The 16,042-nt window shown below is 43.7% G+C and overlaps 1 protein-coding gene across 1 annotated transcript in view; it reads left to right on the top strand.

Moving 5' to 3' along the window:
• LOC126088449 (piezo-type mechanosensitive ion channel component) overlaps positions 1-16,042 on the top strand; it is a 724,612-nt gene that overhangs the window by 551,429 nt on the left and 157,141 nt on the right. The window contains exon 34 of the mRNA XM_049906591.1: positions 5,900-6,013. Within this exon, the coding sequence (XP_049762548.1) occupies positions 5,900-6,013 (114 nt within the window). The remainder of the gene's footprint in view (positions 1-5,899; positions 6,014-16,042) is intronic.

Here is a 16,042-nt window from a genome sequence, read left to right as displayed (position 1 = left end):
TCCCTCTCTCTGCTTCTCCCTCTCTCTGCTTCTCCCTCCCTCTGCCTCTCCCTCCCTCTGCCTCTCCCTCCCTCTGCCTCTCCCTCCCTCTGCCTCTCCCTCCCTCTGCCTCTCCCTCCCTCTGCCTCTCCCTCCCTCTGCCTCTCCCTCCCTCTGCCTCTCCCTCCCTCTGCCTCTCCCTCCCTCTGCCTCTCCCTCCCTCTGCCTCTCCCTCTCTCTGCCTCTCCCCCTCTCTGCCTCTCCCTCTCTCTGCCTCTCCCTCTCTCTGCCTCTCCCTCCTCCTCTTCCTTCGCCTATCCCTCCCCCTCTCCCACCCCCTCCCCCTCTCCCACCCGCTCCCCCTCTCCCACCCCCTCCCCCTCTCCCACACCCTCCCCCTCTCCCTCCCCTTCCCCCTCACCCTCCCCCTCTCCCTCGCCCTCTCCCTCGCCCTCGCCCTCCCCCTCCCCCTCTCCCTCGCCCTCTCCCTCCCCCTCTCACTCCCCATCTTGCTCCCCCTCCCCTCCACCTCTCCCTCCCCCTCTCCCGCTCCCTCTCCCACTCCCACTCCCTCTCCGTCCCTGCCTCTCCCTCTGCCTCCCCCTCCCTGCCTCTCCCTCTCCCTCTCCCTCCCTGCCTCTCCCTCTCCCTGCCTCTCCCTCTCCCTCTCCCTGCCTCTCCCTCTCCCTCCCTGCCTCTCCCTCTCCCTCCCTGCCTCTCCCTCTCCCTCCCTGCCTCTCCCTCCCTGCCTCTCCCTCCCTGCCTCTCCCTCCCTGCCTCAACCTCCCTGCCTCAACCTCCCTGCCTCTCCCTCCCTGCCTTTCCCTCGCTCCCTCTCCCTCGCTCCCTCTCCCTCTCTCCCTCCCCCTCTCTCCCTCTCCCTCTCTCTCTCCCCCTCTTTCTCCCCCTTCTCCCTCTCTGCCTCTCCCTCTCTCTCTCTCTCCCCTTCTTTCTCCCCCTTCGCCCTCTCCCTCTCTGCCTCTCCCTCTCTCTCTCTCTCTCCCTTTCTTTCTCCCCCTTCGCCCTCTCCCTCTCTACCTCTCCCTCTCTCTCTCTCTCCCCTTCTTTCACCCCTTCGCCCTCTCCCTCTCTACCTCTCCCTCTCTACCTCTCCCTCTCTGCCTCTCTCTCTCTGCCTCTCTCTCTCTGCCTCTCCCTCTTTGCCTCTCCCTCTCCCTCTCTGACGCTCCCTCTCCCTCTCCGACACTCCCTCTCCCTCTCTTCCGCTCCCTCTCCCTCTCCCTCTCCCTCTGCCTCTGCCTCTCCCTCTCTGCCTCTGCCTCTCCCTCTCTCTGCCTCTGCCTCTGCCTCTCCCTCTCTCTACCTCTGCCTCTGCCTCTCCCTCTCTCTGCCTCTGCCTCTGCCTCTGCCTCTGCCTCTGCCTCTGCCTCTGCCTCTGCCTCTGCCTCTGCCTCTGCCTCTGCCTCTGCCTCTGCCTCTGCCTCTGCCTCTGCCTCTGCCTCTGCCTCTGCCTCTGCCTCTCCCTCTCTCTGCCTCTGCCTCTGCCTCTGCCTCTGCCTCTCCCTCTCTCTGCCTCTGCCTCTGCCTCTCCCTCTCTCTGCCTCTGCCGCTGCCTCTCCCTCTCTCTGCCTCTGCCTCTGCCTCTGCCTCTCCCTCTCTCTGCCTCTGCCTCTGCCTCTGCCTCTCCCTCTCTCTGCCTCTGCCTCTGCCTCTCCCTCTCTCTGCCTCTGCCTCTGCCTCTCCCTCTCTCTGCCTCTGCCTCTGCCTCTCCCTCTCTCTGCCTCTGCCTCTCCCTCTCTCTGCCTCTGCCTCTGCCTCTCCCTCTCTCTGCCTCTGCCTCTGCCTCTCCCTCTCTCTGCCTCTGCCTCTGCCTCTCCCTCTCTCTGCCTCTGCCTCTGCCTCTCCCTCTCTCTGCCTCTGCCTCTGCCTCTCCCTCTCTCTGCCTCTGCCTCTCCCTCTCTCTGCCTCTGCCTCTCCCTCTCTCTGCCTCTGCCTCTCCCTCTCTCTGCCTCTGCCTCTCCCTCTCTCTGCCTCTGCCTCTCTCTGCCTCTGCCTCTCCCTCTCTCTGCCTCTGCCTCTCCCTCTCTCTGCCTCTGCCTCTCCCTCTCTCTGCCTCTGCCTCTCCCTCTGTCTGCCTCTGCCTCTCCCTCTGTCTGCCTCTGCCTCTCCCTCTGTCTGCCTCTGCCTCTCCCTCTCTCTGCCTCTGCCTCTCCCTCTCTCTGCCTCTGCCTCTCCCTCTCTCTGCCTCTGCCTCACCCTCTATCTGCCTCTCCCTCTATCTGCCTCTCCCTCTAGCTGCCTCTCCCTCTCTCCCTCTCTGCCTCTCCCTCTCTCCCTCTCTGCCTCTCCCTCTCTCCCTCTCTGCTTCTCCCTCTCTGCGTCTCCCTCTCTCCCTCTCTGCGTCTCCCTCTCTCCCTCTCTGCGTCTCCCTCTCTGCCTCTCCCTCTCTGCCTCTCCCTCTCTCCCTCTCTCCCTCTCTCCCTCTCTGCCTCTCCCTCTCTCCCTCTCTGCCTCTCCCTCTCTCCCTCTCTGCCTCCCCCTCTCTGCCTCTCTGCCTCCCCCTCTCTGCCTCTCCCTCTCTGCCTCTCCCTCTCTGCCTCTCCCTCTCTGCCTCTCCCTCTCTCCCTCTCTCCCTCTCCCTCTCTGTCTCTCCCTCTCTCCCTCTCTGCCTCTCCCTCTCTCCCTCTCTGCCTCTCCCTCTCTCCCTCTCTGCCTCTCCCTCTCTCCCTCTCTGACTCTCCCTCTCCCCCTCTCCCGCTCTGCCTCTCCGTCTCTCCCTCTCTGCCTCTCCCTCTCTCCCTCTCTCCCTCTCTCCCTCTCTGCCTCTCCCTCTCTCCCTCTCTCCCTCTCTCCCTCTCTCCCTCTCTGCCTCTCCCTCTCTGCCTCTCCCTCTCTCCCTCTCTGCCTCTCCCTCTCTCCCTCTCTGCCTCTCCATCTCTCCCTCTCTCCCTCCCTCTCCCTTCCTACTACATCTAAATCAGTGCTGTGCAAGCCACTGTGCAATGCCTGGTGGAGGGTACCCTATAGCACTGCTTGTCATTTCCTCTCCTATTCCACTCGCAAATAGAGTGAGAGAAAGATGACTGTTTGTACACCTCCGTATGAATCCTAATTTCTAGTATTGTGTCCTCCTCATCCTTGAATGCCATGCATGTTGGTGGCAGTACAATCATCCAGCAGTCAGCTTCAAATGTCGATTTTCTAAATTTTCTCGATAGTGTTTCTCGAAAAATATGTTGCCTTCGCTCCAGAGATTCCCATTTGACTTCCTGAAGCATTTCTATAACATTTACGTGTTGTTCGAATCTACTGGTAACAAATCTAGCAGCCTGCCTCTGAATTGGTTCAATGTTTTCCTTCAGTTTGACCTGATACAGACCTCAAGAGTAGGTTGCACTAGCGTCCTATATGTGGTCTCCTTTACAGGTGAACCACTCTTCCCTAAAATTCTCAAATTTGACCATTTGCCATCAGTATCACAGTTTCCACATGCTCGTTCCACCTCATACTGCGTTGCAATGTTATGGCCAGATATTTAAACAAATTGATTGTGTCAAGCAGGACAGTAATAGTAATGTATCCAAACATTACAAGTTTGTTCTTCCTACTTATCTGCATTAATTTACATTTTTTATTATTTAGGGCTAGCGGCTAGCTGCCATTCGTCACGCCAACTGGAAATTTTGTCTAAGTTGTCTCGTATCTTCCTACAGTCACTCAACTTCAACATGTTACTGTACACCATAGCATTATCAGCAAACAAGTGCAAATTGCTACCCACCCTGTTTGCCAAATCATTTACGTATATAGAGAACAGCAGTGCTCATATCACACTTCGCTGGAGCACTTATGATGTTACCCTTGTCACTGTTGAACACTTATGGTCAAGGACAACACACTAGGTTCTATTATTTAAGAACTTATTCCATATGCTCATACCCTCATTAACAGCCTACAGTCAGAAACCATGTCAGATGCTTTCCAGAAATCTAGAAATATGGAATTTTCTTGTTGCCCTTCATCCGTCGTTCTCAGTATATCATGTGAGAAAAGGCAATCTGAGTTTTTCACGAGCAATGCTTTTCCCTCCCTTACTATTCCCATCCATTTCTCTCTACCTTCCTCTCAATTTTCACCCTCTCCTTTTTTCTATATCTCTTTTTGACCCTACCCTCTGTACTCATTTCATTTGAACAGCTGTGGAGTCTCCAGTTGTAAAGATTGGCAATTGACCCTAAATAACGAAAAATCTATGGTCGTCCGTATGAGTGCTAAAAGGAATCCATTAAACTTTAATTACATGATAAATCAGTCAAATCTAAAGGCCATAAATTCACCTAAATACGTAGGAATTACAATTAGAAGGAACACTTAGAAAATGTTGTGGGGAAGGCTAACCAAAGACTGCATCTTATAGGCAAGACACTTAGAAATTTTAACAGATTCACTAAAGAGACTGCCCACATTATGCTTGTCCATCCTCTTTTAGAATACTGCTGTGCAGTGTGAGATCCTTATCAGATACGACTGATGGAGTCCATTGAAAAATTCAAAGGGCAGTATGTTTTGTATTATCACGAAATAGGGGAGAGAGAGTCATGGAAATGATATAGGATTTGGTGTGGACATCATTAAAACAAAGACTTTCTTTGTTGTGGTGGAATATTCTCACAACATTTCAAGCACAAACTTTCTTCTCCGAATGGGAAAATATTTTGTTGATGCTGACCTACATAGGGAGAAATGATCATCATAATAAAATAAGGGAAATTAAAGCTCACACAGAAAGATACAGGTATTCGTTTTTTCTGCACGCGGTGCGAGATTGGAATAATAGAGAATTATTGTAAAGGTGGTTAGATGAACCCTCTGCCAGGCACTTAAATTTGATTTGTAGAGTATCCATGTAGATGTACTTGTAGAAGACCTACCTCTTTACACTACCCCATCCTTGTGTCCTCCTCAGCCCCCTCCCCACCTCCAACAACTCAGTCAACTGCTTTCAGTGATCAATATTTAATCTCATTGTGGCCACCAGAGAGTGCTTTTGGGTGTCTGTGTGGTTATGTGTGTGATTGTGTGTACTTCTACTAGAAAATGAACAAGAGCTTAAAAGTTAGTGTAAATACTGTTTACTGTTATGTGTTTCTAAGCTATACACATCAGCCACCATAGGGGGATGGTTGCTTTTCACTTATGTTTTGCTCCATCCAGGACTTTCCATTTTTGTGAAATCATTTTCTGATCTAGAAGTGAAGTAACGTTTTAAATTTTTGTCCTTGTCAGCGATGGTCAAATTGTTTTAATTCCAACTGCTGTAAGTACATATTTCTTTGATGTCACAAATAGTATTTCGTGTCATTTCTTTCCTTTCATTCTAAATGTGCTCAGTTATGTCACAACCAATATAAGATAGAAAATTGTCACATGTTAAATGATTACAAAATTATAATTTTAGTGGTTTATACGTATTTCAGCTCACAAAATCATATTATCCTGGTGCAAATTGATCTTTCAAAATATGTTATGGTATTTGTTATTCTGAGCGACTGCTTTGTACCTTATTGATAATCCTTTGCTATACTTACGTTAGATGTTGAACATACACACTCAAAATTCAATAAACTGCTTGCAGTTGGCTGGCAGTATTAGTGTAGCAAATGGCTCTTGCCAATGGGTAAGGGATTTTCCTTTAATGGGAAACAGTAAGCTGTGTTATCTTTTTTCATGGTATGTGAGGAACATCTGCTGCATGTGATTAACTTCTCAGTGCTATATATAGCTCAAGTATAGTGAAGATTTTAAAATAATATGGTAACACTATCATTTAAATTACTTATTATCAGCTTCTGGTACATTGATGTTTTGTTAATTGTATTTTTATGTTTTTCTTGTTTAGTCTGTGCTAAAGCTAATTTCTTTTATTTGCTTCTGTTCATGTTTGATGCTTGATCATTAGGCTACCACAATCAGAGTCTGAGGCTTCTGACATGCGTTACTTTTTGAGTATCCAGTCTCATACAGGTCAAGATCTTAGCACTACTGAATCAAAAGCAAGGAGCTCACAGTGGAGGTGAGAGGATAAGTTGTTCAACAATATTATTTGAATTTGTTATGAAAAATTAATAAGTACTCATTTGTATGTTATGGAGCATTGTTACATCATAATGGTTCAGAATAGTTTGCCAGCTTGGATAATGAAATCTCCATTGGAATCCAAGTGAGTGAAGGAATTGCCATGCTCTTTTAACCTAGGTTCTTCCTAAGTGGTTGTAACAGTCAGCTGAAGACTTCAGAACATCTATTTCACATTGCAAGAAATTCTTGCACACACTGTTTTTATTGAACAATAATCAATGAAGCTAGTGCATTCAGTTCATATATTTAGAAATAATGAAATGCCATATATTTCTTTAAGTGCAGTTTGATAACTGCCATGATTAGTCTTTACTTAATTATGTCAAAGCAACTGAGTATCACAAAACATTGTACAAAACTAAATAGAAAATGCATTCTAGCTCTATACTGAAAACGGAAATTAATGTGCTTATGGAATGTTCCATTTGTACAGCTATTTCACCAGTAAAATCTTGTGAAACTAGGATTTTATGAGAAATAATATATGTATACAGCATTGAACAACTAACAGTTTCAGTTCTGTTTCTTGTGTGTGTGGGAAATCAATGGCTTGACAGAAAACAACAGTACTACAAAGTACAAAATGGAGACTTTGATCATAGATCTTCACCTAGCAGTCTACAGCCCATTGGCTGCTCACTATGTTAATATAAACTGTTTGGAGCATTCCAGTATGTTTTTGTTGAGGTCACTTCTGAACTGGATGTTCAATATTATGTTCACAAGCTACACAGTCATACAGACAAAAATTGTGGGGTCCCAATTTATACAATAGTGCATTGCATGTGACATACACAATTCATTGTCACATATTCTCATTAAAATTAAATCCCTTTATTATAACGGTGTGACATGATGGTTTGATGCTGCATAAGTATCAGACTATAAATACAACGATCTTGGTTGCCATCCTCAGTCAGGATTTATTTTTTGACACTTCTTGCTTCTTTCACCTCTGGCCATCATTTCTGTATGCAGAACATGCCAAGTTGTGCTGTGCTTCTAACTCCATTTGATATTGTATGTCCTCTTATAATTTGCTTGGTAAGTCTGTTGAACAGTTCTAATAAGGCAAGGGCATACTACTTCCAGTTGGATTATGCCTAGTAAACTACTGTGGTATTCAAACCAACATAGATTGAGGAAAGTCTTACCTACACCCTCCCTCCCCAACCTCCCTCATGCCCCCCCCCCCCCCACTCCCCAAAAAAAAGGAAGAAATTTGGCCAAAAATGGGCCACATGGAGAGCAACTACTTGTGATTTCTTTTCACTTCTTTCTTCACAATGTTTTTCACTCTTTCACTTTGCAGTTTCCTCTGTTCTTGGATGTAGAGCCTACTATACTTTTTTCCTGTCTTGAGAACCTTTGATTCTGAAGTTCTCTGATTTGGGTGTCTTCCTTCAAAGCATTGAGTTATATTGATCTAGTTTTTATTATTTATAAAAAATTTTAAATATTATAATATTTGTTAAGTTAGTCTGCTTTTCTCCATTCTTTCTATAAGTCCAAAGAAAGTGGCCTTTTTTTTTAATTTGGCTGAAAGTTTTAGAAATTTCCTAAATGAGTTCTTCGTTACACCTAAGTAGTGTACATATTTTCCATTTTCATCTGTTTTTTGTCTGAGAATTTTTTTAAGGTTTTTTTTTTTTCTCCATTTCTCCTATTTAAAGCAATGCATTCTGTTGTGAGGATGCTTTAGAGAATACTACACCATTACAGTGCTTAACTTTTGTGTTTATGGAGACTGACTTTTCTAGGAGAGTTGGTACACAGCCTCTATCTTGTGTGCTCTGAAGTTATTTACTTCTTTTTTAATCCATTGATTTGAATCATTTCTACAATATATTTGAATTCTTGAACTTTATTGACCCTTCTAAAGTCCGTTTCTAGTGATTGTGACAGATTAACGATGTTTGTCACGTACTTCATTTTGGATGCAGGAATGTGTATATCTTTTCTCTCAGCTTTACTTCTATTATTTTTGTTACAGACGTCTGAGACACTGTGATGATTAATTGGAGCTGTGTTCTATCTCTGGCATTATTCTTTCTCAGTGCTGAGAGTATCTATCATATCTTTGCCATACTGTATTTCTAGACCCAAGCCAGTTTGTAGGTAGGTTTTCTGGGACCTTTTGGTTGGGAGGCATTGTGAATGGTGTGGGGATGCAAATTTTTCAGTTTTCTTACTGTTAACTACCTGTCATCTGAGTTGTGAAGGCAGGTTTCCACTAATTGCATATCACCATGCGATAGAGGTTGACTTCAGTGTTCTACAAGAATCCTGGTGATGAAAGTAAACTGCTTTAGTATAACATTTACATAACCAGATTGGGGCACAGTATTCATCGACTAGGTGTCAAAGGTGAGCTCTGTGATATCACAGTGCCCACCTTTGACATCTAGTCCATCAATATAGAAGTAGACACCTAGTTGATGAATATAGAAATAGATGCATCAGCTCCCCATGAACTACTAGCTAGTTTCTTCAGCTTGAGTTTTTAACTGATGTTTTCAAAATACTTTTTGTTAACTAGGGAGAAATTCAAATTTAATAAAGGCTAAGGTCACAGTATTTAATCTTAAAGTTATGATTTAACTTTTCTTCACAACAGTACATGTTGATCTGTTGGATTCAGTTAAAAAGGAATTCACACTTGTGTTAGATGGGTTTCGTGAGTATACTTACTTATTATTGCAGTATAAATTTGAGGATTCTTGAACAGGTTGTTCTCTCCTTTTTCTAGTACAGTAGTTCAAGCAGTTAATGATAGTTGATCAGTGCAGCAAATTTTGACACTTTTGGTGTCAGACAAGTCACTCAATTGCAATTTTGATGAAACATGAAACTTCCTGGATAGACAAGAAGTCAAATTTCAGCATTGGAATCAGTACAAAACTTTGAGAAATTCTGATGTTGGAAGAGCAGTTTGTAGGCATGTTCTTCTTTACAAAAACTTAATGGATCTTAGCAGGGGTGGTGTGATCTTGGAAAGGGTGCCCATACGATGCTTTGTATGGGGGAGGAGGGGGGTGGGGTCCTAGACCTGTGGGTATGGCGTATTCTTAATATTTTGTGAGATGAATAGTGACTTGTAAGCAGCCATAAAAAATTTTCAGAGCCGCCCATGTTAAAAAACTGTGTAATGCTGATTTTAAATTATTTTCTTTAAGGAACAACACCTGAATGTACTATATTTTGTCTATATACAGATTTCATCTGAGCTGTGTTAAATAACTACCAAATTATCTTTCTGTCCAAGATGAATGTACCTTGTTTGCTCCCAGCAGTGTTGCAGAATGCAATGTAGTATCTGCTCATTCTACTGCAGCCTGCACTGACATTGAACATTGTAAGCACCAAGCTTAAAACCATTATTGGGTGATGCAGCAATAGATTTTGAGTTGAGTTGAGTTGAGTTGAAAACCAGATCAAGATTGGTGTTTGTTTGTGAAAAATGATTGACTGAAGTGTGTTCTTTACATCAGCATCAAAACTTTGGTATAGATTGTATACTTCTTTCTGTGTCAACAGTTTCCCTCCATTTTCAAACTTGAAGCTAAATTTCTGCCACTAAGAGTTTTTCCATATGCAATGGATTCATAGTGGTTGGCAGGAGTTTCCATATTATAGAATGTACTGTAATCTTTTCTTACATCTTAAGGGCCTCCACACAAGTGAGTGCATTTTAAAGCTGTGATGCCAGTGTTATGATCATTGCGTAATTTGGTTAGATGTTCACATTTATCCTTTAACAGAGCCTTGATTTTTTGTAAGTTCAAGGAGTCTGCATCTGAAGCTTCATTTGGTTGACTCTGAAAAGTACAATTCATTGCATATGCCTGATCCTGGTGTGTTAAATATATGAGAGACCTGTGAAATAGTTCAATTCCCATGTGTGTATAGACTTTCACAATCCTAATTGAACACTGCAGTTGTTGTCATTTTGTTTCTTTTGTTCAGTTCTTATATTTTTGTGTGCTTGTATCTATATCTTTTGTTCTTGAAACAGATATTTGAATGTTTCCATTTTGTGAATGTTCTTTCTTTTCCAACCTTATTCGGTTTATGCAGGTCAAGCTGGTATTGTTGATTTTTGTGTTGGGTAGTAGTGGCATATTAATTTTTGTCATGGTTTATTTCCAGTTGTGTGTTAAAAATGCTTCCCTGCAATATTTTCTGTATATTTTTGTACATTTCTTAATTATTTTCAGTTTTCCAAGTATATTTAAGTTGCTAGTAGTGATTTATAATATAGGTATTATACAGACATGAGAAAAAGTGATGTTATGTTTAATGCTTTTTGTTGTTGTGTTTAAGCTTTTAAATATAGATTAGTATGTAGGGTGTCCAAACTTCCTAATATTTAATTTGTGCATGAATTCACCTCCTTATAAACTGTTGTGCTGTTGATTACTAGTATATTGGTGCAGCAACTTTTTGTATATATTACTGTATGAAAGTAATTCAACCAGTATTACAAACATTTTGTTTATAAAACAAATGCATCTTGTGGAATCCAGATTGTCTAAAGATGATGCTATCAGTTAGTTACAAATTACGTTATCTCTTATACATATATACAATGAGATACTAAAACATTACTTCATACTACCCCTTACCTAAATTGGAGCAATCACAACAAATTTGATAAACAGAAAACTGAGATCAAACTTCAAGCCTTTAGGACATTGAAAATAGTTTGTTTGGAGGAAAAGGCATATGGGAAATGCAAGTAAGTAACTGAAGGATGACCATTTGTATTAGCAAATAAGATGCCCTTTTAAGCTGTAAATAGAAATTTCTGTTAAAGGTGAGATTAAAGTTATATGGGATTAGCAATGAGATGCAAATAGGGATATACCAAAGACTAAGAATGTACAATATTAAAGAACTTGAAAATTGACTGATGGAAAAATGGAACAAAGCAGGTAGGGTGAGTAAGAAATTATGGAAGTGAAAGATATAAGATGACAAAGGGTAAAAATAAGTAGGTGGGGGTGGGGGGGTGAAGGGGTGGAAATCAGTGGAAACTGTCCTCAATGAGTTCTTCAATAGAATAATAACACTTTTCCACCAGAAAAGTAAAGAGCAATCTTTTCATTGAGCCAAGTTCCACGTTAAATATATTACTACCTTTTATTTAATTTTAAACTTCCAACCCAGTATATCTGTTGTTTGTGCATAGAGTTTTAAACTGTTTGTTGGTTGAAAACTATCTGTGTTGTGTGCTATAGTTGTGGTGGAGATGGAAAGTGTCAAGTGTGTGTTGATTTTTTTATAAGAAATTCAATACCTCATATGCAGGGTGTCCCAGGAGTATTGGTCAGTATTCGGGGATATGACAAAAATGTTCATTTGAGGCAAAAAAAAACTTCGTGTGGACATTTGCCTTATTCTGGATGCATATTTGTTTTTGGGTTAGTGGTACACATGTGTGTGTCTTAGCTTAATTGCTGGATTGACTGTTCTAGTACATTTGACTGGCCACCCAGATCGCCAGACCTTATACCATCAGATTTTTGTTTATGTGGCGGGATGAAGTCTGAGGTTTAGAAATGAAAGGTGAATATTCAAGATGAAATGCTTATTTCCATTATTGATACTGCTGCCTCTTCCATCCTACTCTGCATAGGTAGGATACAACTTGATAGTCACACTAATGTAGCAGAGAGATCAGAAGAACAAAACAGGCGGTTCTGAAGATGAATTATGGCAGAGATCACGATGTGGAGTAATAACAGAAACAAGACCAGATGGTATCCATGTCCTCTTAAGGATATACAACAATCCAGGGAGAAATCTAAACCACAGACATAAATCAGGCAAGATCAAAACTCTGGTATCCAGTGGCACATAACTAAGGCTTCAGTGACTATCAGGACATTGGCTGCAATAGCTGGGCTCAGTATTTAGCGGTAAACACTCATCAGAGGGCAGTGCCACCTCACATTCTTGTCGTAGTGGATGCACCCTGTTCAGTGCGAGTTGTGTTGTTGCCTGGAGCCTAAGTATCTCTGACGTATTCTCTCTATTGATATGGGATAGGCAGGGAATCTGGATCACTGTTGGATACTAAATATCTCCCCCTTTTAACTGTTACATACGGCTAAAAATGGTCCATCCTGTGCCATCTTCATTGAGGAAGGGGAGAAAGAGATGCAGGAATCCCCACCAAAAAAAAGCCCACGATGTGTCCTCATTGTGAGAGGCTGTGGTGTGAGACGACATTGTCTTTGAGAGTCCTGGCTGGCTGACAGAGCCTGGGATGCAGCTTGGGCCAGCCCACAGGGGAGTGGGTGCCAGATGTGGCAGAGGTGGGACCAATGTGTCAGACTACATGGGAACCATCAGCTGATAATGGACAACCTCTTCTGATGGTGAGGGTATGTGGCCAACAGTGATGGGTTTGGAAGCCAATATTGGCTAAGGGGAGAAAGGGGTTTGACCTCCAGTAGCTCTCTTTCCTGCTGACACCTAACATGAGTGGAGAGGTTGTAGTAGTAAGAGATAAGCGGGTGGGCTGGCTGGCTGGTTTCTTTGGTGGGGGAGGGACGGGGTTACCCAAATCACCAGTGGGTGGAAGGGGAGGAGGGTCCATCACAAAATGCCCATCTTAACCTTGAACACCTGCCTCCTCTTATTGCCACTGCCAATGCCACAGGTCCACTTGTGGTTGCAGCTGAAAGTGTGAGTCCAGATATGGATGCCCTTACAGCAATATGGCTGTGCACTAGGGCAATGGCGTGTAGAGTTGGATACAGCAGGTTCAACAGGGGTCTGGGTCTGTGTAGAATTCCAGCCAAGCTGTGCCCATTCATGGGGGTGGACCAGTAGGTGGGAAAGAAGCTGATTAGTGCTTCTCTGGTGTCACCTGTCATCAGTAACTTGTGCATCTGCATCTTGAATGTCCTGAACGTCTGCTTGGCTTCCGAATTGGATGCAGGATGGAAAGGGATGTGGTCAGATGCTCAATGCCATTGCGCCAAATAAAATCCTGAAATTCAGATTTCATGAACTGACGGCAGTTGTTTAAAACGAGGGTGGAGAATGCTCTGTTGTGAATAGTAGCTGCCGTAGTAGTTGTAGCCATCCGTGCAATATATGGTAAATTAGAAGGCACTGGCAACAATCAATCACATTGCTACTCATAGTGGATGAGCAAAATCAACGTGTGTTGCCAGCAGTTTTCAGGGCATGGCCAAGCACTGGACCTCTGTGCTGGGGCTGACTGGTTGTGGGCTCAGGCATGGTGGTTCCAGATGGTGCATTCGTCATTCTATGGCACTGTCAATCTCGGGCCAATACACATGACATCATGGTAATGCCTTCATTCTGCACATTCCCCAGTGTGCAGTGTGGAGGATCTATAGAATGCCTGGCAGAGTGTGGAAGGAGGATCTGCCACCTGTCATTCAGAATCACCTGTAGCCAACAATATGACATGCTGCTCAGTGGTATTAAGCCAGTGCTGTAAGGTAAAGTATGAGGGTTGCCCAGAAAATAATGCACTGTCCTGTTTTTCTTCAACAATTATTTATTGAACACACACAAAAGAATGGTGTTTTACTGCACACCTTATTTTTCCAAGTAACATCCATCCCATTCTGTGGACTTCCTCCACCGCTAAACAAGGGCATGTATGCCCTATCTGTACCAATCCTTGTCCTTGCAGCGGAGCCAGTGTTTCACTGTTTGAATTACCACCTCATCGTCCTCAAAATGTGTTCCACGAATGGCGTCCTCTAATGGCCCAAACCAGTGGAAGTCAGAGGGTGCTAGGTCAGGACTGTAGGGTGGATGGGGCACCACATTCAAACCCTGTTTTGCGATGTGTTCAGCAGTCCTCAGACTTTTGTGGGACCAAGCATTATCATGTTGCAGCAAAACATCTCCTTGGTTGCTGTGGTGCTGAAGTCACTGGAAGCACATCTTGAGTTTTGTTAATGTGTTGACATATGCTTCTGCATTAGTGGTACCACCTCTTCACATCATATCAATGAGAATCATATCTTTACAGGCTCAAAACACTGTTATCGTGACCTTACCGGCAGAAGCAGTTGCTTCAAATATTTTCTTTTGTGCGGAGTGGGAATGGCGCCATTCCACCGACTGTCATTTTGTTTCGGTCTCAAAATGGTGAACCCAGGTTTCATCACCTGTCACAGTCTGGGACAAGAAGGCCATTGAAACCATTCAAGACAAATGTTTTTTCTGTACAATTTGTGATCCACCATTAGACACCATGGTACCAATCTTGCACACACTTTAGAATATCCACGAGTGCAGATAATTGCATCCAGACTTCCTTTTGCTGATTGAAAGATGCAGTGCCCACTGTCAACGCATAATGCATCTGCCCTTGCGAATGACAACATCAGCTTGCTATAACATGTCAGGTGTGCGACAGCTGTGGATGGTCTTCCCAAATGCTTTAAATCACTGAGCCCTACCGAACCGCCTTCTGATGACCCCACCCTCTGTACCCAGCAACTAATTGTACTTCTGTCAACAGCACACAAGTGTTTGTGAACATTCCCCAAAGTTTCTTTCTCTGCAGTGAGAAATTCAGTGATGACTTGTAATTTATTCACCTACAGATGCCATGTAATTTATTCACCTACAGATGCCATTTTGAAACTGTCCTGCAGCTACGCTATCTGCCGAAAGTGACGGAAACTTGGCATGCTCACTCGGGAGACTTGAAATAATATGTACGTAACATTTTGCATTCATAGCACTGTTTTTTGCTCAGAAAAAAAAAAATTCGGTGCGTTACTTTCTGGGCAACTCTCTTAGAAATAGGTGTGCTACTCTGGGTTATCCTTAGGCAAATGTTCTGGCCTACAGTGCCATACAGCACACAACACACTGCAGAGGGGCAGATCACCAGCCATTTCTGCCACTAATTTGCATGCTGCAATTGGAAATTTGTGAAGATTGTGTTACTGTTTTGCATGTAAGGCAAAACATGGTGCCTTGTACCCATCAAATTCAGCATCTGTGCCACACAACAAGTGAGGAAGTCTGTCAACATTGGAGTACTGCATGGTGGGCCAATAAAGGTTCTCATAGGTGTTGTTCCTGGGGAGCAGTGCCCACCATTGCAGCTGCTGCTCCCTTTTATTGGGAAGTTTTGAATGGGGCTAAACAATTTTCACTTTATCAGTGATCAAGTGAAAATTAGCACTTAAAGGACTACATGAAATTTCTGGATGCCATATATAACAGCCAGCGACTCCTTCTGAATTTGTGAATAATTTCTCTGTGCTGCATTTAATGTTTTAGATGGAAATGCAGTGGGCCGTTCTGTGCTGTTAGCGTATTTGTGGGATATCATGGCACCAGCACCACAATCCGATGCATTAGCAGCATGTGCCAACGCATGCCAGGATGGAACACTGCTAAAGAATGGGCTGACCTTAGGTGCTTTTTAGGTTTCATAAAAGCCTTGTGGCATATCTCTGACCACACAAAGTTAACACCTTTTTATGCAGGTGAATGAACATATTGGAACTGCGTTTTGTATTTGGATTAAATTTAGTGTAATAATTCACTTTTCTGAGGAACGACTTCAGTTCTTTGAGATTCTTATGGTCTGGTAAGTCAGTGGTTGCAGCCACATGATACTGCATGGGAGATCACCCCATCTTGACTTAATGTATGACTCAAGCACTTGATATTTGGTGCAAAGAAACTGCATTTGCCAATCTGACAACACAGCCTATGGGCTTAGAATCACTCAAACAACTTCTGTAATTGCGTAGGTCTACCCCCATGTAGCATCAGTAGCTAAAAAGTCATCTGAATAGATAACACAGTTTGGTGGTACCTTGGAAGAGTTTCTCAAGATATCTCTGAAATATTGTAGGAGTGCTTGCAACCCAAAATGGCAGCCTGTTATAACGATATATGCCAGATGGCATATTAGGTGCTAAAAATGGTTCATCTGATAGTCTAC

Source organism: Schistocerca cancellata, chromosome 6, assembly GCF_023864275.1.
Source record: "Schistocerca cancellata isolate TAMUIC-IGC-003103 chromosome 6, iqSchCanc2.1, whole genome shotgun sequence".
Lineage (NCBI taxonomy): Eukaryota > Metazoa > Arthropoda > Insecta > Orthoptera > Acrididae > Schistocerca > Schistocerca cancellata.
The sequence above is the reverse complement of the archived record's forward strand: the minus strand, read 5'-3'. Positions and strand labels throughout refer to the sequence as shown.